Source organism: Chiloscyllium punctatum, chromosome 49 (assembly GCF_047496795.1).
Source record: "Chiloscyllium punctatum isolate Juve2018m chromosome 49, sChiPun1.3, whole genome shotgun sequence".
NCBI lineage: Eukaryota > Metazoa > Chordata > Chondrichthyes > Orectolobiformes > Hemiscylliidae > Chiloscyllium > Chiloscyllium punctatum.
This window is the reverse complement of record NC_092787.1, coordinates 23,232,424-23,258,384: the sequence shown is the minus strand read 5'-3', so window position 1 is coordinate 23,258,384 and position 25,961 is coordinate 23,232,424. Positions and strand designations below refer to the sequence as shown.

Here is a 25,961-nt window from a genome sequence, read left to right as displayed (position 1 = left end):
GCGGCACGGTGGCACAGTGGTTAGCACTGCCGCCTCACAGTGCTAAGAGACCTGGGTTCAATTCCCACCTCAGGCGACTGACTGTGTGGAGTTTGCACATTCTCCCCGTGTCTGCGTGGGTTTCCTCCGGGTGCTCCGGTTTCCTCCCACAGTCCAAAAATGTGCAGGTTAGGTGAATTGGCTATGCTAAATTGCCCCTAGTGTTAGCTGCAGGGTAAATGTAGGGGAATGGGTGTGGGTGGGTGCGCTTCAGCGGGTCGGTGTGGACTTGTTGGGCCGAAGGGCCTGTTTCCACGCTGTAAGTAATCTAATCTAATAACTCTGGACACAGTTTTAACATAAGGAACAGGATGTTTGGAGGGGATTTGAGGAAAGATGTTTTCCCCTGCAGCACACCTCCTAAAAAAAAGTGTAGAGAGAGGAGCCTTCATAATGTTTCTGTATTTAGTTGAACACTCGAATCGCCCATATCATGCAAGGCTACCGGGCTACCAAAGCGCAGTCAGAGTGTCCCTGTCTCTGAGCCAGGAAGCCTGGATTCAAGTCCCACCTGCTCCAAAGTTGTTTCATAACATTTCTGAACAGGCTGATTGGGAACATATTTGCAGGTCTACGGGCCTTCGAAGACAGAAACTGCATTAGAGTAGTTAGATGCTTGATGTGCAACACCGTTACGATGGGCCGTAGGTCATTTGTTCCCTGCGGTAAAAGCTTTATTTTCTGAAAGTTCATTTCTCTGGATCATGTCAACGCCCGCCCCCCCCCGCCTCTTTCACTCCGACCGATGGTCTCAAATCCGCAAACTAGACAGAAGTCAATGAATGCTCGTTTTATTGCAATGACAACTAAGACCGTAGGGGTTTTTTTTTCCTAAAAAAAACGAAATTACTCCGGATGCTGTAAATCAGAAACAAAAGTAGAAATTGTTGGAAAAGCTCAGCACGGCTGGCAGCATCTGTGGAGAAAGAAAGCAGAATTAACGTTTCGGATCGAGTGACTTTGTCTCAGTTCTGAAGAAGGGCTAACTAGACCCGAAACGTTATCTCTTTTACTCTCTCCACAGATGCTGCCAACCCAGCCGAGTTTCTCCAGCGATTTCTGTTGGGTTTTTTTGTTAGTTTCAGGTCTGCAGCGTCATCAGTTCTTTATTTATTGTCTCAGATGGTTCTCTCCCTCGTTCTGTTCTTCTTCCAAACATCGATGTACTGATTAGAAAGATCAATTGTTGAAATAATTTTACGTAACGCTCTTTATAAACCGTTTATTTTTTTTCGTAAATATTTTTGTCTTGTTAACAGGGGATTAACGATACCAGGGAGATTAATTTTGCAACAAAAGCACGCGCCCACACATCTGTACATAGACAGCTTCTAACTTTTCCAAAAACAATATAGCCAGGGTTTAAGATATTCCAAGGTTTAGGAAAATAGCCCCGATGCACAGCCGACACTGCTATATTTCTTAATGCGGTAGGAGCAGTGCTCCCAGACTGTGAATTGCGTTGTAGATTTTAAACACCGTCTGATTCCTATCACGGTCAAAAGCTCCGTTCTCAGTTCTTTGCACGCCGATGCGGTTGTAGTGGGAGCTATGTCGTAACTGCATAGGGATTGGATTGAAACTGTCGGTGTATGGACCTTGCCTGCTGTGATGAAACGGCTTTAAGTGTTGCTTACAGATACGCTCTGAGAATCCCATTTACTTTTACTGAACCTCACCAGGCCTTCCCTCAGTCCTACTGATCTACGACTCCAATCGTGTGCAAAGACCTTCCGCAGTGTCGTTTAAATAAACCCTGCTCTCCCCCCCCCCCCAAAACAAATAAAAGCAGGAAAACAATAGCAGGTCAAATCTTTACACCCGTCAGAACGACGGGAGGCCGGATATTGTCGTGCATTGTCATTTGACTTCTAAAATCTCGAAGGTACGTCGTTCCAAAACAAAATAGAAAAAAATGATAAATATTCGGATATTGCCGATAAACGTAGATGTAATCTGAAAGTAGGAGACAGGGAACCAAGCTGTTGTTGAAATGGGAAAGAAGTAAAGCGCTTAATATATAAATATATAATTATGTATTGTATTTATATATTAAACACATTAAACACTTTAATTCTTTTATCATTTATTATATTATGTATTCCTAATTATATATATTATAGACCATTATATATTATTATGATTAAAGTGTTGAATATATAGCTATTTTGCATGTCCCTGTGGAAATTGTACTAGAGATATGGACCTGAAGCTGGGGAAGATTCACCAACACAGAACCCGAACTGGCCATAGATCTCGCTTTCACTTTTGATAGGGCCCTGGTAGTCAAGGTGCTGGGAGTGAGGTGGAGTCAACATTACGTTGGGGAAGGTGCGGCCTACACGCTGGTCTTTCCCCTTTGCTGAACTGGCAGCTCCCAGAGGCTGTCACACGCCAGTGATCCCTGACCCACCTGCCCGGGGTTGGGGTTTTTTCAATATATCCAATGAGCTCAGGTTCTCCTTCAAGTGATTCCTCTCAGAATCTCCCTTCATGGAGTAGGTTGGTGTGAGGACTGCACCTGGACCTGTACTTCACTTTGGTGGAGAGCTGGGCTGGTGTACACACGGGGTTGCTGTTATTCCTCCCTTCCCTCCTTTAACTTAGCCCCCTCCCACCAATCCCATCAGCCTCTGTCTCCAATCTACCCCTCCCACCCCCACCGTCACAACATCCCCAACCATCTCCAGTCCTGTTGAGAGCCAAGCTGCTCCTGTCTGGAACATAAGCAGAAAGTGCTGGAGAAACTCGGTAGGTCTGGGGGCATCTGTGGAGAGAAAACAAAGTTCATATTTCGAATCCAGTAACCCTTCGTCAGAACGGATCATTCCCGGTTCCTTCAAAGGTCTTGAAGATCAAAATGCAACGTAAGGTTTTGCTTTGATTTCCGTATCTCTGTTAGACCAGGGAGGGGTCAGATCTAAATGAGACCGCCACCAGATTTGCATTTATATGTTGGATGCTCAGTTCTCCGCACGCTTCCAACCTCTATCTCCTTTTGCAGTCCAGCCGATTAATCTGCAATCCACAAATCAGTGAATATTTTCAAATAACAGCATTTTGTTTAGAGCCACACTTGGATGTTTCTGTGGCTGAAGTCTGTGTGACTGAGACGCGTCTTTGTGGCACCTTTGCCAGTGTGGATATGGGATGTCAACTCTGGAATCTAACTTTGGTCGGCAAATTCCGTTTCTTAATCAAAATAAATTACCACAATCTCCTCAATCTGAAGCCACACGACCCAGTGTTTGTAATAAGGGTCTGCGATTGATCGTGTTCACATGTTTCAACTCTGCATTCATTGAATTTAACCGAGTGATACACGTTACTCAGAAATTATATGCCTATTTCGTTTGCACTTTGTATATAATTCGTTGCGTCGTTTGCAGTGTCGGTCAGGAGTCCGGAGTTTCGTCATTATTAGTGCCGGAGTATTACTGTCGTTTGCAGAATTCATAGTTTTCTGAAGGCGTTTGCTTTAAATGTGAATGTTGTACAAGGCTCGCGGTGTGATTTGCCTGCATTAAACAGAGCGTGTTGTGTGTGCAGATATCCCGCTGTGCGCCGGCTGCAATCAACACATCGTGGACAGGTTTATCCTGAAGGTCCTGGACCGTCACTGGCACAGCAAGTGCTTAAAGTGCGGCGACTGTCAAAAGCAACTGACGGAGAAATGCTACAGCCGAGGAGATAGCGTTTACTGCAAGGAGGATTTCTTCAAGTAAGTACGATTTATCTGGCAAGATGTCACACGCACACACTCTCACCCACAAACATGTTCGCACACATTCACTCACACATCCTCTCCCAATCACTCACGTACACAGATACAAACACACATATTCACGCACTTTCGTTCATATGTATGTAACACGCACGTTCACTCACAAGCACCCAGACTTGCAGACACATGCACACTCCGGCATATGCAGGAGCAAGCAGATTTACATGCGTTCACTCACACATAAACACAGGCTCACAAACACAGTCACTCAAAGATGCTCACACATACAGATGCAACCTATGCAGATACACATGGATACAGACGCACACAAACTAACACATTCAGGCACACGGATGCAAACACACTCAGACATACAGATACAAATACACGCACACACATACAGAGACAAACATACTAAGACACGGATGCACATACAGATGCGAACGCACTCAGACACGATACAAACACACACACAAGCGCATTTACTCACAGATACAAACACATTTAGGCACCCACAGGTACAAACACACATACAAACACTTAGGCACACAGATACAAACACAGACACACAGATACAAACACACATACAAACACTTAGACACACAGATACAAACACAGACACACAGATATAAACACAGACACACAGATACAAACACTTAGACACACAGATACAAACACACATACAAACACTTAGGCACACAGATACAAACACAGACACACAGATACAAACACTTAGACACACAGATACAAACACACATACAAACATTTAGGCACACAGATACAAACACAGACACACAGATACAAGCACACATACAAACACTTAGGCACACAGATACAAACACAGACACACAGATACAAACACACATACAAACACTTAGGCACACACTTACAAACACAGGTACACAGATACAAACACACATACAAACATTTAGGCACACAGATACAAACACAGACACACAGATACAAACACTTAGACACACAGATACAAACACACATACAAACACTTAGGCACACAGATACAAACACAGACACACAGATACAAACACTTAGACACACAGATACAAACACACATACAAATACTTAGGCACACAGATACAAACACAGACACACAGATATAAACATAGACACACAGATACAAACACTTAGACACACAGATACAAACACACATACAAACATTTAGGCACACAGATACAAACACAGACACACAGATACAAACACTTAGACACACAGATACAAACACACAAAAAATACTTAGTCACACAGACACAAACGCATTCAGATATGATCAGGTACAAACACACACATAGACACACACACAAACACACACACACACACAAGTACATACAAGGATTGCAAACACACAAACGTCAAACATGAATAGGAAACGGTAAAAGCGTCTCTATCTCAGGCTGACGCCAACAGGAAAGAATAGCAGCTTCCCAAACCTGCACATATACAACAATCGAAATTAGATTTTCCAGACAGATTATCAAAAATTCAAAGACGCCGTTTCAGACTTAAAATGCAGGGCATTCCTAAATGAGAAAGGAAATGCTGGAAATGCTCTGCAGGTTTGCCAAGCTTTGAGGAGAGCGAAGCAGAGTCAATGTTTCCAGGATAAGGATTTTTCAGTAGAATACAATATTTCTAGCATCCTCTGCTTAGATCCTCGGTCTGTTGCTTTCGTCCGTTAATTTCAGATTTCTTTAAGTTAATTGACATTTTTGGAGAAAGAAAAGGTCCTCGAATAGATACTGTCTCCAATCTACAGGAATATTGGACTTCAGAAATACAGAATGTGTGTGGGAAAAGGAAAAGCCTATTTAAATAGAATAATAATGACCAAAACCACCGAAGAAACTAAAATAAAGAACTGCTGACGATAGAAATCTGAAACGAAAGCAGGAATTGCTGGAGAAACTCAGCAGATTTGGCAGCATCTATGGAGACAGAGAGCAGGGTTAACAGTTCGGGTCCAGTGACTCTTCAACTGACCGAGTGCTTGTCCCTTCATGGCGGTTACATTGATCCTGACCCTGAAACCGATGACCAAACCGCGCTGTATGTGTGTGTGTATATTTGTGTCTAAGTGTTTGTGCGTTTGTACCTGTGTATATCTGAATGTGTGTGTATCTATGTGTTTAAGTGTTTGTGTCTGTATATATATATATATTAATGCATCGCTTTCCACACGGATCTGGTAACGTTAGCGATTTTACTGAGCCGCAGTTCAATGGCCTCTGAGTCAAAAGGTTCAAACGCTGAATCCTTACAGAGAGGAAGCCACAGCGTCGCAGTATCCCCAAGCCCTCTCAGACCAATGTTAAAATAAAATCAATGATTCCATTGCTAGGAGATTCCCCTCCCCCCCACCCCAGCCTGTCTCCTCGCTGGTATATAGCACCTTCGAACATCACTTTAAAGTCATCTCTCAGACCCCTTGGTCCACAAGCCTCATATCTGATGAAGGGCTTATGCCCGAAACGTCGATTTGCCTGCTCCTCGGAAGCTGCCCGATCTGCTGTGGTTTTCCAGCACCAAGCTATTGACTCTGACCCCCAGCATCTGTGACCCTCACTTTCTCCCCCTTAAAGTACATGACTGTCATAATGCTATTTGCCGGACCTTTTCATGCAAATTGCAATTGCTGCTGTCACGCGAATGCAATTGAAAAGTGCATGTAAAATACTTTGGGACGTCCCGGGGGCTCTATATAAATGAATTCTGTCTTTCTAAAAAAAATCAGGACGATAGGGAGAAAAAAATCGGAACACTGCCTTTTTTCCCAACATATTCACAAAATAGAATTCAGAAACATGAGGGAGAGTCAAGAAGGGTGGGATAGATCTTTTTTAAAAAATTACATGTGTCAGACTGTTGAAACTGTCCGATTTAAAATTATTAATTCCATCCAGATCAGTTCCCCACTTAGAATAATGAATCCCAACTGAGGGAGAAATATGAAATTCCCCAAACTGACCGGGATATTGTTAAAATATGATGTTTTTTTCAAAAAAGATTTTGAGTTAAAACAATAGTGGTTCTCATTTGAAAATATGCGTTAATTACAGATATAGCTACACCTCTGTAAATATGGCAAGACCGTATAGTTTAACCTTTCTTTAATATTTAGATAAACACTGCAGAATTTAATTTCACTTTTACGTTATTTATAAATGTTTGCAATTATGTTCTGCTTCTTAATTCGTGCGCTCCATCTCTCAAAGATATGTATCTGTGTAACATCGTTAGCAATAACCTTGGTCTGCAGCAAATCTCCTGCTGAATTTAGGATTTCGATGTGAGGCTTCGTTTCCCATCCATGTGCGTATCGGTGAGAGACACAAAGACACGGTCTGTATCCTCAGCACTTACACATCCAGCCAAGAGACTAAGCTTCTTATTTGTCTTTAAATTTGTCCCTGAACCCCCCCCCCCCCCGATTCCTTAGTTTTATTTTCTGATCCCAGAAGATTAATATCTCGTTTCTAGCTTCTTGCTGGAAGCAAAGATTGAAAGGCGAGGATTAGTTTTTTTTTCCAAATCCCTCAGCCGTCGGAACTGGGTCAGGGCTTTGACAAACGGCGGTGGTAGGAGATAGAACTGGAGGCCTTGGTTTTAGTTTTAAGAGACATTCACCGATTAGCGAACCGGCATAGGATTAGAACAGGTTTACTGTTTTATAATTCTGCATAGATAATTAAAATGTTACGTTGAAGTAACGATGAACATGATCTACATAATTTAGTAACCCACAGTGTAAATTTACTTAAACTAAAAAAAAACTATTTGAGTGGCTGTAGTTTTATATGTCTTTCCTGTGTAGCATTTTCTTAAACATAAGTTTAGAAGTGGTTTCTTTTGCATTTAAACAAAACAACAGAAAAATAACAAGATACGTCGATTTAAAGAACGAATCCATTTCAACTCATTTAAAAATGTATTGTCACAACCTTTAGATATTTTACTTTTCATACGCTGGTAGTAAATTCCATTCAGGAAGTGTGAGTTGTCCAGTTTAGATTAATTCCAGTGCTGCGGTTGAAGGTTGGAGTTCAGGCGAACCAGGGAATCGGAAACAGACCAAAGTCCAATCCTCTCGGGGTTAATCCCGGCTGAGAAATTCTGTTCCATCTGCATCTCTAACCAGCTTTCAGTCTGTTTCATTCTCGCTTAGGAAGCAACTAATATCTTGAAGCGACCTTTATTTCAATCAAGGGAATAATCTTAGACATGCCCGAAAATCTGAAATTAAAGTAAAAAGTAACACCAGACAGTGCTATAGGAACACAGTAGGTCTGGCAGCATCTGGCAAGGAAAAGAGAGTTAACATTTCAATTCCAGTGACTTTTAGAACTTTCTTATCATAACTGTTATTTAATTATATTAATGATATTAAACCTTAATGCACAGTGACGTCCACTTGTCTACTGTTCGCCTCTAGCGAGTTTAATTCTTATTTAAAGATGTCGAATGTTAAAATTCATCAAGATATAGTGATATAATGTATATTAGATATAAAGTCATTGGAAAGTGATAGGTTCAATGATTGGATCACAGCTTGCAATTACAATATGCATCAACAAATAGCCTACCTTTAGATGCCGTGATAAATTAAATTCCGGGCGGGTAGAAAGAATGAGTTTTCTAAAACACTTTTCTCCCCCCGCCAAACTCAGTTGTCAATGGAAACAGCTCAGCAGGAAACATCGATCAATAAATGTTACCCAGGCCTAAATATATTGGTGATATAGTATTAGTAAAGTGGACGAGTTCTTTGTGATGGTGGGGCGGAGGGAGGGGGCGAGCTTGTGAAGTTGGAGGTCACTAAGCCTGACCAAGAAAATAATTTTGGAGAGTTCCTTACCCGACATTCGATCCGAACAACCGAGATTACATGCTAGCACAAAAATTGCGGGAGTAAACTTGTTTTGCAACCCCTGCATTTCACTATCATGGTAAACTTCCCGTTTTAATTTAAAACTTACCGCCATGTTATCCGTGGAAATATTGCCATTTATAATTTTGCTGATGGTGCGTAGTAACATTTCGGGTGAGGTATTTAGCACGCGAAACAGTGCAGAAATACGGCTCACTTTTTTTTTTACATAGAAACCCACCTTCCTAGTTAAATGTAGTCGTATTTTGAGGTCAGTTTATTTAATACTCTGGCAAACTGTACGGTGTCACATAAAAGCAAGGAACTGCGGATGCTGGATATCTGAAACAAAAAGAGAAATTGCTGGAGAAACTCAGCAGGTCAGACAACATCTGTGGAAAGAAAAAGCAGAGTTAACGTTTCGGGTACAGTAATTATTCACTGAAGTTACTATTCACAGAAGCTGCCGGACCTATCTGAGTTTCTATTTACGCCTAAGATGTCACACTCTAGCGTGTGGACTGGTACAACAGTCTTTCCATCAATTTTATTTGCTTCTGTCCTTTTACATAATCCCGCTGGTAAAGTTGGAACTACCCCGATAAGCCACTTTAACAACAAAACACTGGGAATGTGAGAAGTCCGATAGTTTAAATGTCTTCGCTTCCCACGGGCAGTCGATCCGACAGCTGGAACATCCAATCGCAACTTGGTTTTCATTCTGCCCTGTTTTTTGGAGAATGAGTCCTTCCCGAATCGAAGCAGGAAGTGCTGCCAAATGTGGTGAGGGGATAGATGTAGCGATTCAGGTCAAGTCAGCGTCAACACGTCGACGGTGAGAGAAACCGCTTTTACAGGAGTTCTTACACATCTCTGGGTGTGTGCTTCGCACGAATAGCCCTGCCTTTCCAGTTGAGTGCCTTGGTATTTTGGAGTTAGTTTGATCACCCACAGTTTATAATATCCCATATTGGCTTCGGAGTTCTCGCACTTGGGGCTTTTTTTTGCCAGGACCGACAGGAACTTGCTGACCCCTGCCTTTAGCAAATTGTCACCACCAAGATTAGAATTGACCATACGTTTTGATTAATTATTCTAAGCCGCCCTCACCAGGTATGGTTTAATTTACACTGGATAAAGCAATGCAAAGATTTGTTTACAATTCGTACAGTCCAGCAAGGCAGGCCGTGAGATGGAATATTTATAAAATACAGACACCAAACGCAGTAATTCTAAACTGATTTTATTCACAAAAGAAAGTTATCCACTCAGAAATGTTGATAGCAGTTTTGATTAAATCATTATACAGGGACGTTGTTTATAATATTAAAAGCTGTGTTTTAAACACATAGAAAATATGCTCCCATCAAATATCAACGTTGTTTGTAATATTTTTTAAAAGCTATACCCTTAAAATAAATATACTCCACATCAAATAATAACATTGTTTATAGTATTGAAAACTATACTTTAAAATGTAGAAAACATAATTACACTTAAAGGACACAATGTGGTTCCCACCTACTAATTGATGCCCCATGTCGATCCTTCCCAGTACTGTTATCTGTTTATTTTTCTGGGAATGCGGTGGGACTAATATCACTGGATTTGTGGTCGAAAGGCCCAGGGGAGACACCAGGCCAATGATGAAATTTAAATTAAATAAAAATCTGGAATTTAAAAAAAAGATTGGTGATTGGTGACCGTGTAAACATGGTCCATTGTTATAAAGTCTGTGGGTCCTTACCTGTTCTGCAGCACGTGACTCCAGACCCACAGCTATGTGGTCGAACTCTTAACTGCCCTCAAAACCGGCCGAGCAAACCTTTCATGTTTCTAAGGTCAGCCACGTTCACATCCTCTGAACAAATAAACAATAACCAGGGTACTGTATCTATTTATCTGGTCTACGTCGATACTTTGGCTAGTTATCAATCTGTGTTAAAGATGTCTTGATCAATCTGATATTGTATGAGTATGTCTGGGAACAGTTCTGATTAAAGGTCACTTCAACCTGAAACATTAACTCTGGGCAGAATTTTCCACCATGAAAATGTTTGATAGCAAAGGCCAGACGTGAAAGTCACTTTTGTTTATAGGCACATTGTCTTTTCTCTTGTGATGTCCTTGGCAGCTCATTAGATATGCAAGCAGATAAAGTATAAAGAGTATTGCATGTGGTCATCAGGAAATCACTGCCCCCCTGCCATTACTTCACAGGGTTTATGGTTTGGATTAAAAGAATGCCAAGACAGCAATTAATTCCATGCAACCTGGGGGCATCCCTCTCTGCCTGCAACTCCATCTTCTGGTCCTCATCCCCCTTCTTGGTTTTGCTGTTCAGGATGTCACAAAAGGGCTCTGCTGATCAGCAATCTGAGACTGCAGGTTTTTTTCCTGGGCTGTTCAGGAAAGGCAGGAGTTCCCCAAGGATGGTAGCAGGAGGCCCTTGCTGGCCTTGCTCCACAAGGCTACCTAGTGACTCTGTATAGTCACTGCAAAGTGACAGTCTTATGGGCATCAAGCAGTCTTTGTGGAGGTGCAGAGGCCTACCAGACAGGAGTTTGTGTTGCACACCTCATCAGCAGATGGAATAGGTGGTTTGAATATATGGCAGTCATCCATTGAGTTGTTCCCATTGAGGGCAGTGTGGGTTTTAAATGTGTATGGGGGAAGTTGGGGGGGGGGTGTGGGGGAGGTGAAGGTGGTATGCGCTTTGGAGCAGTCATACTGATGCACACTTATGAAATGATTTTGTACCAGTTGGGAAGATAATCAATCATGCTTCTGTCTACCTGCAGGAAAAGAACACTTACAGCAGAAAATAACATGAGTTGTCCCAAGATATGAATCCTTGCCCCTCCACTCTAAGGAGGTGGCCATGGAAGTTGCTTGACAGGAAAGGGACTGATTCCTGAAGAAGGCCTTATGCCTGAAACGTCGATTCTCCTGTTCCTTTGATGCTGCCTGACCTGCTGCGCTTTTCCAGCAACACATTTTTAAGTTAAGTAAAGGGACTGAACCTACATGAACAGAGAGACTGTAGACTGACAGCCATCCACTGAAGGTGCCTCCATTCTGCTTTGACAAGTTGGCTTTCTTTGTTGAGAAAAGGGGTTGTGCACAACAAAGAACAAAAAACAAAGAAATTTTACAGCCCAGGAACAGGCCCTTCAGCCCTTCAAGCCTGAGCCAATCCAAATGTACTGTCTAAACCTGTCCATCAATTCCTAAGCATCTGTATCCCTCTGCTCCCCACCTACTCACGCATTTGTCCAGATGCATCCTAAAAGAATCCACCGTGCCTGCCTCTACCACCTCTGCTGGTAACCCATTCCAAGTGCCCACCACCCTCTGTGGGAAGTACTTGCCATGTGTATCCCCCTTAAACTTTCCACCTGGCACCTTGAAAATGTGACCTCTTGTTATTGAATCCTTCACCCTGGGATAAAGCTTGTCTCTATCCACCCTGTCTATACCCTTCATGATTTTGTAAACCTCAATCAGGTCCTCCCTCAATCTTCTTTTTTCTAATGAAAATAAGCCTAACCTACTCAATCTTTCTTCATAGCTAGCACCTTCCATACCAGTCAACGTCCTCATAAACCTTCTCTGCACCTTCTCCAAAGCATCCACATCCTTTTGGTAATGTGGCGACCAGAACTGTACACAGTATTCTAAATGCGGCCAAACCAATGTCTTGTACAATTTTAACATGTCTTGCCAGCTCTTATACTCAATACCCTGTCCAATGAAGGCAAGCATACTATATGCTTTCTTGACTACTCTATCCATCTGTGCAGCAACCTTCAGGGTACAATGAACCTGCACTCCCAGATCTCTCTGCCCATCAACTTTTCCCAAGGCTCTTCCGTTCATGTATAATTCACTCTAGAATTAGTCTTGCCAAAAAAGCATCACCTCACATTTGTCTGGATTGAAAACCATCTGCCACTTTTCTGCCCAACTCTCCAGTCTATCTATATCCTCCTGTATTCTCTGACAGTCCCTTACACATTCTGCTACTCCACCAATCTTCGTGTCATCTGCAAACTTGTTGATCATACCAACAGTGCTCTCTTCCAGATCATTTATGTATATTACAAACAACAGTGGCCCCAACACTGACCCCTGTGGAACACCACTGGTCATCTTTCTCCTTTTCGAGAAACTCCCTTCAATTACTACTCTCTGTCTCCTGTTGTTCAACCAGTTCTTTATCCACCTTGCTAGAACATCCTGCACACCATATGACTTCACTTTCTCCATTAGTCTACCATGGGGAACCTTATCAAACACCATCAAAATCCATGTATGTGACATCAACAGCCCTTCCTTCATATATGAACTTGGTCACTTCCTCGAAGAACTCTATTAAGTTGGTAAGACATGATCGCCCCCACACAAAACCATGTTGCCTATCACTGATAAGCCCATTCTTTTCTAAATATAAATAGATCCTCTCCCTCAGTACCTTCTCCAGCAACTTTTCTACCACTGACGTCAGGCTCACTGGTCTGCAGTTACCCAGAATAGGTACAATGACTACAGATGCTGGAAACCAGGTTCTGGATTAGTGGTGCTGGAAGAGCACAGCAGTTCAGGCAGCATCCAAGGAGCAGTAAAATCGACATTTCGGGCAAAAGCCCTTCATCAGGAATAAAGCTTTATTCCTGATGAAGGGCTTTTGCCCGAAACGTCGATTTTACTGCTCCTCGGATGCTGCCTGAACTGCTGTGCAATTCCAACACCACTAATCCAGTTACCCAGAATATCCCTACTACCATTCTTGTGCAGGGGGACAACATGAGCAACCCTCCAGTCCTCCGGCACCTCACCTATATTTAAGGATGCTACAAAGATATCTGTCAGGGCCCCAGCTATTTCCTCTCTCGCCTCTCTCAGCAACCTGGGATAGATCTAGCCTACCCAGCACATCTATTTTCATCCTCCATTATAGGTTTTGGCAGCAAGTCCCCAGGAAGCAATAACTTTCTCCTTGCTCCCAGTCCAGTTGCACTTTGATCTTCACCACTGATGAAAAGAAGTCAGAAACCTCAGAGGATGCAATGCCATGGTATTCACTGACACTCTCCAGCATCACAGATACCTTCACCCCAATGGGCGTACATTCAGGGTCACAGGCTGTTGAGCACATCACTGACATGCAGTCAGCTGATGAAGGATGTGACAGTTAATGTCTTTGATTGGTGAACAGCTAGAGACCAGACCTCTGCTGAGCCCCATGCAGATGCCAATCCTCTTGACTTGGTTGTAAAAGACCTGTTAGAGATGGAGAAATTGAGGCCATGCACAGACAGGAGCAAATGCTGCAGGGGTCTATCCATGTTGTCAGTAATGTCATGGCTCTGGCATCTAAACACTTGGTTTTCTCCATAGTGAAGGTTGCAACAGCCATGGGGAGGCGGGTGGGTCTAAGAGAGTACTCGGTGGCTGCTGCACATATAGTCATACCAGCACACCATTGCAACAGTACAGAGCAGTAATGGTTAGGCAAGAGGGGAATGAGATACATTTTTTCCTGATGGATCTTCTCCATAAGGAATTAGAGAGTTGCCTTCATGCACTAAGAGGGGAGAAGGAAAAACTGCAAAGTACCCCCAGGGTATCCATCACAAGACTCTCCAAGGGTAGCTTGCCTGTTGAGCTGCTCTCTGCCAGTGACTACATGTGCTCGAGCAGGTCAGACTGAGGTGGATGCACTGGCTGGAGTCCTCTCAGCCTTGGCCCACCAGAGGACATCCTCCAAGATCATCACAGGCATTTGGGAAGGCTGGCTGCCTCCGCCCTGACTGTGGATTTCGGGGTTGCATCGAGGTGTAGTTGTAGAAAAAAAAAGCTGAAGAAATTATAAGGCACAAAGATGGCAGGGTTGACAGCTCACTGTACATAAGGCACACATTTGTAAATATACCTTTAATTCCACTTAGGTTTCAATATTGTCATGCAGCCAATGACTTAACTGGTTGTGCACACTTAAGGGCATTGCTTTTAATTTTTAATTAATGTTTGAAATGTTTGCCAATGGGTATGCTAAACATTGTGTCACATCATTCATAGTTATACTGACAGGTATAGGTTTGCATGTTGGGTATCATTTGTAGCCATGTAGAAAAACAATGCATCATGCAAGCCATCAGCTCATGTTCATCTGATTATCCCCCACCCTGAGGCTGCTGTCTAGGCAATGTCTACAACCAAATCATTGCATGCCTTTCTCATGTTTGCATGAGAGTCCTTTGTAAGTCCTTTCCCACACTTGGAGGATGTGAATGTATCCATGCTATATTAAGATTAGAATGTGGCTTTCAACGTTGCATGCAAATGGGCTTGTCTGTGCAAAAGGCCTGCAGTCCTGTTCCTTCCCGTTGCCGGGGTGGTCACAGGAAGATACAGTGATACCCAGTGATACACTCCTGCTGTCACTAATGGTGAAAAGTTATGTGAGTAGTGCGACCGGAATGTGCATCATCTCAGATTGGGACATGCAAAGGATCAATAACAGCAGATTTAATGTGAAAATGTAAAATTTAATGCAGCCACCAGAATATAAAAGCAGCGAAACAAAATTAAACCTTTGCACATTTATGTCCATTGATCTTCCCACAGACATTCTGGACTTATGGATTTCTGCTGTTTCCATGCATTGCATGGACTAGTATCCTCCCTATGTCCCACCTCACCCCAGGTTCTCTTGGTTGTGCCAATTCCTTCACTCCCTCCCACTATTCCTTGGTCAGCAGAAGCTGCTCTTCAGTCCATCCAGTTCCCAACCTTGTTGAAATCTCACTGGAAGGAGACCATGCATAAGGCATCAATGCTACTGTTTTTGGAGGATGGCTATAAAGAGTGGAATACACCTGAGCAAGGTTCTCATCTAGTTGACTAGATTAGGGTGCTTCTGTGGTAAGCTACTCACTCCAATTCCAGCAAATTAACTACCCTAACTGTTGCAAACCACCAATGTGAGTTGTGAATCTGCAGGTACATATAGCTCATTTCTGGATGATTGGGAAGGGGAAATTAATGCTGCCAAGATTGCCATTCATGGAGGAGACATGAAAAGCAAATATGTGCAGAAGACTTTCTTTGATGCTTGCCATTGAAAAGTTTGATCTGCCTACAAATTTTCCTGAACGTATTGCTTAGAGTCATCCTGCCTTTGAGAAGTTGACTACTGGGCTCACATACAATGGAGTTGTCTAGCTTGTCTTGTTTCCTGCTGCCTGGGTGCAGCAGAAGATTCCGTCTTCTGTTTTTCGTCACAGATGTTGTCTGATATGTTATGATTTCATGATTTCTTTTTCAGTTTTTTTTCTGTGTTTATTTCAGGTTTCCAGCATCTGTGGTATTTTGCTTTGTTTCTGGGGACAGCATCAACTTGTCTATCTGTGTTGAATAACCTATCAGTATTGTACCGATTTATCAATTTGGTGCAGCAATGTGACTATTTATTAATCTGGTACTGCATTTATTTAGCTATCTAGGTGCTTTACTAATTTATTTTATCACTTCCCAATCATCTCATCAACAAAGAAGATAATGTTTATATTGCACTGTTCACAATCTTCAGGGTCTCACAAAGTATTCTAAGCTAATGAGGTGGATCACTTTTTCAGTGCAGGAAAATGTTGGCCTATTTAATCAGCCAATACTCACAAATTCATTTATGGGACATGGATATCATTAGCTGGGCCAGCATTTATTGTCCATCTCAAGTTGTCCTTGAAAAGGCCAGCACTTTGTGATCGTGGGCAGGCTTTGGGGAGTCAGGAGCTAAGTTACTTGCAGCAGGAATTTCAAAAATTCTTTTTCATGTTGTGGACATTGCTGTCTAGGTCAGAATTAATTGCCCAAAGGGCCGTTGACAATCAAATGTAGGCCAGACCAGGTAAGCATGGCAGATTTCCTTCCCTAAAGGGGAAGTAGTGAATCAGATGGGTTTTCCTCCTCAGCTATCAATCAATCTTAGACTTTTATAGAATTCAAATTCCACCATCAGCCATGATGGGATTTGACCTTGGGTCCCCACAACACTGTATGGGCTTCTGGACTGATAGTCTAATAATACCAGTACAACTATCACCTCCCCTAAGATTCCTAGCCCCTGATCTGTTCTTGTAGCCAAAGTAACTGGATAGATAGACGAAAGTGAGGACTGCAGATGCTGGAGATCAGAGCTTAAAAATATGTTGCTGGAAAAATATGCAGCAGGTCAGGCAGCATCAAAGGAGAAAGAATCGACGTTTCGGGCATAAGCCCTTCTTCAGGAATGAGGAGGGTGTGCTAAACAGGCTAAGATAAAAGGTAGGGAGGAGGGACTTGGGGGAGGGGCGTTGGGAATGCGATAGGTGGAAGGAGGTTAAGGTGAGGGTTATACGCCGGAGAGGGGGTGGGGGCGGAGAGGTCGGGAAGAAGATTGCAGGTCAAGAAGGCGGTGCTGAGTCTGAGGGTTGGGACTGAGTAAAGGTGGGGGGAGGGGAAATGAGGAAGCTGGAGAAATCTGCATTCATCCCTTGTGGTTGGAGGGTTCCTAGGCGGAAGATGAGGCGCTCTTCCTCCAGGCGTCATGTTGCCATGGTCTGGCGATGGAGGAGGCCAAGGACCTGCATGTCCTTGGTGGTGTGGGATGGGGAGTTAAAGTGTTCAGCCACGGGGCGGTTGGGTTGGTTGGTGTGGGTGTCCCAGAGGTGTTCTCTGAAACGTTCCGCAAGTAGGCGGCCTGTCTTCCCAATATAGAGGAGGCCACATCGGTTGCAGCGGATGCAGTAAATGATGTGTGTGGAGGTGCAGGTGAATTTGTGGCGGATATGGAAGGATCCCTTGGGGCCTTGGAGGGAAGTGAGGGGGGAGGTGTGGGCGCAAGTTTTGCATTTTTTGCAGTTGCAGGGAAAGGTGCTGGGAGTGGAGGTTGGGTTGGTGGGGAGTGTGGATCTGACAAGGGAGTTGCGGAGGGAGTGATCTTTCCGGAACACTGACAGGGGTGGGGAGGGAAATATATCCTTGGTGGTGGGGTCCGTTTGGAGGTGGTGGAAATGGCGAAGGATGATCCGATGTATCTGGAGGTTGGTGGGATGGTAGGTGAGGACCAGTGGGGTTCTGTCCTGGTGGCGATTGGAGGGGCGGGTTTCAAGGGCGGAGGAGCGGGAAGTGGAGGAGATGCGGTGGAGGGCATCGTCGATCACGTCTGAGGGGGAATTGCGGTCTTTGAAGAAGGAGGCCATCTGGGTTGTTCAGTATTGGAATTGGTCCTCCTGGGAGCAGATGTGGTGAAGGCGAAGGAATTTGGAATATGGGATGGCAGGGTGGGAAGAGGTGTAATCTAGGTATCTGTGGGAGTCGGTCGGTTTACAGTAAACGTCCGTGTTGAGTCGGTCGTCCGAGATAGAGATGGAGAGGTCTAGGAAGGGGAGGGAGGAGTCTGAGACGGTCCAGGTAAATTTGAGGTCAGGGTGGAAGGTGTTAGTAAAGTGGATGAACTGTTCAACCTCCTCGTGGGAGCACGAGGTAGCGCTGATACAGTCATCAATGTAGTGGAGGAAAAGGTGGGGGGTGGTGCCAGTGTAGCTGCAGAAGGTGGACTGTTCCACATATCCTACGAAGAGGCAGGCATAGCTGGGGCCCATGCGGGTGCCCATGGCAACTCCTTCGGTTTGTAGGAAGTGGGAGGATTGGAAAGAGAAGTTATTCAGGGTGAGGACCAGTTCAGTCAGTCGAAGGAGGGTGTCAGTGGAAGGGTACTGGTTGGTTCGGCGGGAAAGGAAGAAGCGGAGGGCTTTGAGGCCTTCGTGGTGGGGGATGGAGGTGTACAGGGACTGGATGTCCATGGTGAAGATAAGGCGTTGGGGGCCGGGGAAGTGAAAATCATGGAGGAGGTGGAGGGCATGGGTGGCGTCCCGAACATAGGTGGGGAGTTCTTGGACTAAGGGGGACAGGACCGTGTCAAGTATGCAGAGATGAGTTCGGTGGGGCAGGAGCAGGCTGAGACAATGGGTCAGCCAGGGCAGTCAGGTTTGTGGAGTTTGGGCAGGATGTAGAAACGTGCGGTGCGGGATTGTGGGACTATGAGGTTGGAGGAGGTGGATGGGAGGTCCCCTGAGGTGATGAAGTTATGGATGGTCTGGGAGATGATGGTTTGGTGGTGGGAGGTGGGGTCATGGTCAAGGGGGCAAAAGGAGGAGGTGTCCACGAGCTGTCGTTTAGCCTCAGCAATATAGAGATCGGTGCGCCAAACTACCACCGCGCCTCCCTTGTCTGCCGGTTTGATGGTGAGGTTGGGGTTGGAGCAGAGGGAGTGGAGGGCTGCACATTCTGAGGGTGAGAGGTTAGAGTGGGTAACAGGGGTGGAGAGGTTGAGGCGGTTAATGTCGCAGTGGCAGTTGGCTATGAAGAGATCGAGGGCGGGTAAGTGGCCAGCACGGGGTGTCCAGGTGGATGGGGTGTGTAGGAGGCGGGAGAAGGGGTCGTCAGAGGGTGGGCGGGAATCCTGGTTGAAGAAGTAGGCGCAGAGGCGAAGGCGGTGGAAGAATTGTTCGACGTCTCACCATGTGTTGAATTCGTTAATCCGGGAGCATAGGGGGATGAAGGTGAGGCCTCTGCTGAGGACTGAACTTTCATCCTCAGAGAGGGGTAGTTCTGGAGGGATAGTGAAAACATGGCAGGGCTGGGAGCTAGGTGTGGGGGCGGAGCTGGGAGTGGGGCAGGGTTAGGTTCGGTGGCAGGGTTCAGCGCGGGGGCGGGGTTCGGCACAGGGGCAGAGATCGGCGAGGGGGCGGAGACACATTCGGCGTGGTCGGTGTGTAGGCGAGTGACGTCACTGGGGGCGTAAGTGGATTTGGCGACGGCAACTCCGGGGGCGGAAGTGGCTGCGGCAAATGCAGAAACGGTGTTGTTCCCGGTGGTTGTGGACTCCGCGAATCTGTCGGCGATGGTCTTCCTGCCGATCGTGGAGGCTGTTGTCTGGGCGGCGATCACGGAGGCTGCATGGTCAGTGGGGGCGGAAGTGTCGTCATGGTTCGCGGCGGCGGTTGCTGCAGCGGCCGCGTGGTTAATGGCGCCCGAGCGCTTCCAGAGGCTGATGGAAGATACTGGAACGGTTGAGGAATCCGGAATGTGGGGGTAAGTACATGAAAGGTTTTGGTACTTACTGTCTTTAATTTCCGATATGGCTAGGAAGAACTGTTTGTTTAGTGTATGGATTCTTCTGTGGATGAAGTACAGGAGAGATCCTTTACAGGTCTGTGAGAGTGTTGTCCTGAGCTGGAGTAGGGCTGACTGTAGGGAATGTAGGTAGTGGGGCATGGCTGCAAGCGTGGAGCGGAGGATCTGGAGGGAGGTCTGTTGCTGGAAGCTTCGGATTTGTTGTAGGTACTGGTTGTCCTGGTTGGGTCCAAATTTTGTTGGTCTGAACGTAGTCCGGAGTCCGTGTGGGATCAGTCGGTTCCGTAGGCAGGTGCTGAGGAAGGAGATGTGGCTGTGGTAGCGAGTCTGTTTGAGGACGTGGCTGAAGAGCTTCAGGGCAGAGGAAATGACCTGGGGGGGGAAGTGAGAGAGGGACTCACTGAGATCCTTGTAGAGGGAGGAGGAGAGCTTCTTCAAGGAAGGCATCCTTGCAAGAGGATTCGCAGTAGGTTAAAATCAACTAGCAGAAAGTGAGGACTGCAGATGCTGGAGATCAGAGCTGAGAGTGTGGTGCTGGAAAAGCACAGCAGGTCAGGCAGCATCCAAGGAGAAGGAGAATCGATGTTTCGGGCATGAGCCCTTCTTCAGGAATGAGAAGGGTGTGCCAAGCTGGCTAAGACAAAACGTAGGGAGGAGGGACTTGGGGGAGGGGCGTTGGGAATGCAATAGGTGGAAGGAGGTCAAGGTGAGGGTGATAGGCCGGAGAGGGGGTAGAGGCGGAGAGGTCGGGACCCAACCAGGACAACCAGTACCTACAACAAATCCTAAGCCTCCAGCAACAGACCTCCCTCCGGATCCTCCGCTCAACTCTTGCAGCCATGCCCCGCTACCTACGCTCCCGACAGTCAGCCCTACTCCAGCTCAGGACAACACTCTCACAGACCTGTAAAGGATCTCTCCTGTCCTTCATCCACAGAAGAATCCATACACTAAACAAACAGTTCTTCCTAGCCATATCGGAAATTAAAGACAGTAAGTACCAAAACCTTTCATGTACTTACCCCCACATTCCGGATTCCTCAACCGTTCCAGTATCTTCCATCAGCCTCTGGAAGCGCTCGGGCGCCATTAACCACGCGGCCGCTGCAGCAACCGCCGCCGCGAACGATGACGTCACTCCCGCCCCCACTGACCATGCAGCCTCCGCGATCGCCGCCCAGACAACAGCCTCCACGATCGCCAGGAAGACCATCGCCGACAGATTCGCGGGGTCCACAACCACCAGGAACAAAACCGTTTCTGCATTCGCTGTAGCCACTTCCGCCCCCGGAGTTGGTGTCGCAGCGTCTACTTCCCCCCCACAGTGATGTCACTCGCCTACACGCCGAATGTGTCTCCGCCACCACGCCGATCTCTGCCCCCTCGCTGATCTCTGCCCCCTCGCCGATCTCCGCCGCCGTGCCAAACCCCGCCCCTGCGCCAAACCCCGCCCCCGAGCCTAACCCCATCCCCGCCTAACCCCGCCCCCACTCGCAGCTCCACCCCCACACAAGGCCCTAGCTCCCAGCCCTGCCGTATTTTCACCATCCCTTCAGACCTACCCCTCTCTGAGGATGAAAGATCAATCAGGGCCTCACCTTCATCCCCGTACGCTCTCGGATTAATGAATTCAACACGTGACAAGACATCGAACAATTCTTTCATGGCCTTCGCCTCTGCGCCTACTTCTTAAACCAGGATTCCCGCCCACCCTCTGACGACCCCTTCTCCCGCCTCCAACCCACCCCATCCACCTGGACACCCCGTGCTGGCCTCTTACCCGCCCTCGATCTCTTCATAGCCAACTGCTGCTGTGACATTAACCGCCTCAACCTCTCCACCCCTCTTACCCACTCCAACCTCTCACCCTCAGAATGTGCAGGCCTCTACTCCCTCCACTCCAACCCCAACCTCACCATCAAACCGGCAGACAAGGGAGGCGCAGTGGTAGTTTGGCGCACCGATCTCTATATTGCTGAGGCTAAACGCCAGCTCGCGGACGCCTCCTCCTACTGCCCCCTTGACCATGACCCCACCTCCCACCACCAAACCATCATCTCCCAGACCATCCATAACCTCATCACCTCAGGAGATCTCCCATCCACCTCCTCCAACCTCACAGTCCCACAACCCCGCACCGCCCGTTTCTACCTCCTGCCCAAACTCCACAAACCTGACTGCCCTGGCCGACCCATTGTCTCAGCCTGCTCCTGCCCCACCGAACTTATTTCTGCATACTTTGACACGGTCCTGTCCCCCTTAGTCCAAGAACTCCCCACCTATGTTCGGGACACCACCCACGCCCTCCACCTCCTCCATGATTTTCACTTCCCCGGTCCCCAATGCCTTATCTTCACCATGGACATCCAGTCCCTGTACACCTCCATCCCCCATCACAAAGGCCTCAAAGCCCTCCGCTTCTTCCTTTCCCGCCGTACCAACCAGTACCCTTCCACTGACACCCTCCTTCGACTGACTGAACTGGTCCTCGCTCTTAACAACTTCTCTTTCCTCCCACTTCCTCCAAACCAAAGGAGTAGCCATGGGCACCCGCATGGGTCCCAGCTATGCCTGCCCCTTCGTTGGATATGTGGAACAGTCCACCTTCTGCAGCTACACTGGCACCACCCTGCACCTTTTCCTCCTCTACATTGATGACAGTATCGGCGCTACCTCGTGCTCCCATGAGGAGGTTGAACAGTTCATCCACTTTACTAACACCTTCCACCCCAACCTCAAATTTGCCCAGACCATCTCAGACTCCTCCCTCCCCTTCCTAGACCTCTCCATCTCTATCTTGGACAACCGACTCAACACGGACATATACTATAAACTGACTGACTCCCACAGCTACCTGGATTCCACCTCTTCCCACCTTGCCCCCTGTAGAAATGCCATCTCATATTCCCAATTCCTTCGCCTTCACCGCATCTGCTCCCAGGAGGACCAATTCTAATGCCGAACAACCCAGATGGCCTCCTTCTTCAAAGACCGCAATTCCCCCTCAGACGTGGTTGACGATGCTCTCCACCGCATCTCCTCCACTTCCCGCTCCTCCGCCCTTGAACCCCGCCCCTCCAATCGCCACCAGGACAGAACCCCACTGGTCCTCACCTACCACCCCACCAACCTCCAAATACATCGGATCATCCTTCGTCATTTCCGCCACCTCCAAACGGACCCCACCACCAAAGATATATTTCCCTCCCCTCCCCTATCAGCATTCCGGAAAGACCACTCCCTCCGCGACTCCCTTGTCAGGTCCACACCCCCCAGCAACCCAACCTCCAATCCCGGCACCTTCCCCTGCAACCGCAAAAAATGCAAAACTTGCGCCCACTCCTCCCCCCTCACCTCACCTCCAAGGCCCCAAGGGATCCTTCAATATCCATCAGAAATTCACCTGCACTTTCACACACATCATTTACTGCGTCCACTGCACCCGATGTGGCCTCCTATACATTGGGGAGACAGGCCGCCTACTTGCGGTATATTTCAGAGAACACCTCTGGGACACCCACACCAACCAACCCAACTGCCTCGTGGCTGAACACTTTAACTCCCCCTTCCACTCCGCCAATGACATGCAGGTCCTTGGCCTTCTCCATCACCAGACCATGGCAACATAACACCTGGAGGAAGAGCGACTCACCTTCCGCCTAGGAACCCTCCAACCACAAGGGATGAATGCGGATTTCTCCAGCTTCCTCATTTCCCCTCCCCCACCTTTTCTCAGTCCCAACCCTCAGACTCAGCCCCGCCTTCTTGACCTGCAATCTTCTTCCCGACCTCTCCACACCCACCCCCTCTCCGGCCTATCACCCTCACCTTAACCTCCTTCCACCTATCGCATTCCCAACGCCCCTCCCCCAAGTCCGTCCTCCCTACCTTTTATCTTAGCCTAACTGGATAGATAGTCTAATTCAGTTTCTGGTCAATGGTAACCTTCAGGATGTTGCAAGTTGTTGATTGAGCAATACGTATTAGCCAGAACACTGAGATAACTCCATATCCATCATAATACAGTAAGCCTTCATTTAAAGTAATAGTTCCATTCCTGAAAAATACAACTTTAAGTAAAACAATTTGATGTAAATCACATTTACCTCTTAAATCTAATCTAAAAACTTTAGTTAGGTTCTGCAGAATCTAGTTCATCTGGAATAAAACATTATACTTTGAAATACTTTCTCATACTAACATTTTAACTTGGTAAATGGAATAACTTTTGAAATAAGCTGGATTTTAAAATGCAAGAGAAATGGGTTGCTTTCTACTTGCTTTCCTCTTCCTGTCAATCCTGCTCACCACTGGTCCTGCTTCCAAAACTCTCAGTTCCCACACAACCCATTCCCTAAGCCTCCTCCTCACTGTGACCTTCTGCTACTCCTTGACACTCCCTCTCTCTCCCACTCTTCAGGCCTGTGGTCTCTGTTGCATCCTGTCCTCCATCTCATCAAACTTTATGATCCCCAATCTCCCCTGCTCACTGCTTCCCTCTTGGGAACCCCTCGCCGTGAACGAAAGCCCTGAAGGTGAGAGGCAGCTTCAATTGGCAGGGGCTAAACCATGACTGTGTGGTCATTTGAATGAGGTCAGCAAATTGGACATCATAGAGTATGAGTTCCCTGATTGGGGCTGTTAATCTGGCTAGATCTGTGAGCCCAGCTGACAGATAAAAAGAAGCATTTCAGAGATATTGACACTCTGGTAGCTGACTCTGAAGAGGCAGTACTAAAGACAAGGACTGTTCATCCGTAAATAAAGGGTAACTTGGTGATGGGATACCAGCCTCTGTTTCAGGAGGGTTGAAAGTGAAAGGGAGCTTCAAGAAGTGGCAGGTGACATAAACCAGAGGACTGGTATTGAAGGAAAGGGCCAGGGATTGGACGTGGCTGGTCCAAAGTAACACCTGTCAGGTCACGTGTTCCTAAACCTGACCTGATACTATAAATGTTTAAAATGAAACTTGTCTTGCTAAGTAAGCCCCATTCAATGAACAATGTTCATGTGAATTGACTTGAAATAAGGCAACAAAAGAATCGTATTGGACTCAGAATATTAACATCCGGAGAAGTTGCCAGGTCTGGTCAGTGTCTCCAGCCCTTTCTGCTGTTTTCTCAAAAAATAGGGAGTTATTATCATTTAAATCAACCTAAGAGGGCAGGTGGGACTCTGGGTCAACCTCATATCCAAACAACCACACCTCTGACAGTGCAGCACTCCCTCCATACTGCACTGGAGTGCCAGCCTAGATTTTTGTGCTTAAATCTCTGGAATGGAACTGAACCCACAATGTCGCGACTCGGATGCCAGAGTACGATCAGCAGGTGCTGACCACCCTGTCCCTTCCCTGTGGCACCCTCACATGCTAGTGTAAAAGATGCAACCGATCACCAAAGATAGCCCTTTGCCACCAGTCGTATTTTTGGTACGGTTGGGAAAGAGCCTGTAAAATAAGATGGGTAGACAGTCCACCACCAATCCACCCAATCCTGAACAGCCCTCAGGATATGTGGCTGGTGCTAGGCCACCCACTCTTGGGTTTATTGAGGCCTTTACCTGACCTAATATTCCCTCTGCTGTCACAATGTGGGTGGGCAGTCAGTGCCAGAACAAAATGTCCAGCCTGCTATTTTGGCAGTTCTGTTTAAAAGGCAGGAAAGGATGGTCGTGGTGGGGGTGAGGATCAGGGAAGGGGTGGCAGTGCAGTGGTGGGGGCTATTGCCCTGTTCACACTGGAGCCCCCTACGATATTGGCCCTCCAAACCCTGACCACCACCCCCCCCATCCCCACTCCAAAGTCCACCATATTTGGACAGGGGCTATCTCCCAGAGTCATTTTGTCTTCTTCAGGGGGACTGAGTAAAGTGTCAGCAGTGGCAGAACTGAGATACAGTACTGTTGCAACTACTTGGCTCTCAAGGGCAGGACTTCCCTTCCCTGAGAGGTGGAGGTCCCACTTTCAGGTGGTTATGGCTGCCCCCAAGTATATCATGGCTGCAGACAATGGGTAGGCTTAGCTCACTTGGCTGGACAGTTTGCAAAGCAGACCGATGCCAACAGTGTGGGTTCAACTTCTATCACTGGCTGAGGTTACCATGAAGGACTCTGCTTCTCAACCTCTCCCCTCATTTG

At 46.6% G+C, this 25,961-nt stretch overlaps 1 protein-coding gene across 4 annotated transcripts in view; it reads left to right on the top strand.

The window, feature by feature from the left end:
• Positions 1-25,961, top strand: part of lhx3 (LIM homeobox 3) — a 75,184-nt gene that overhangs the window by 10,566 nt on the left and 38,657 nt on the right. For 2 of the 4 annotated variants that reach the window (XM_072565840.1, XM_072565841.1), the window contains exon 2: positions 3,589-3,760. In XM_072565840.1, the coding sequence (XP_072421941.1) occupies positions 3,589-3,760 (172 nt within the window). Of the gene's footprint in view, positions 1-2,787; positions 2,907-3,108; positions 3,215-3,588; positions 3,761-25,961 lie in introns of those variants that run through there. The other 2 variants (XM_072565843.1, XM_072565842.1) reach the window with 2 other exon arrangements.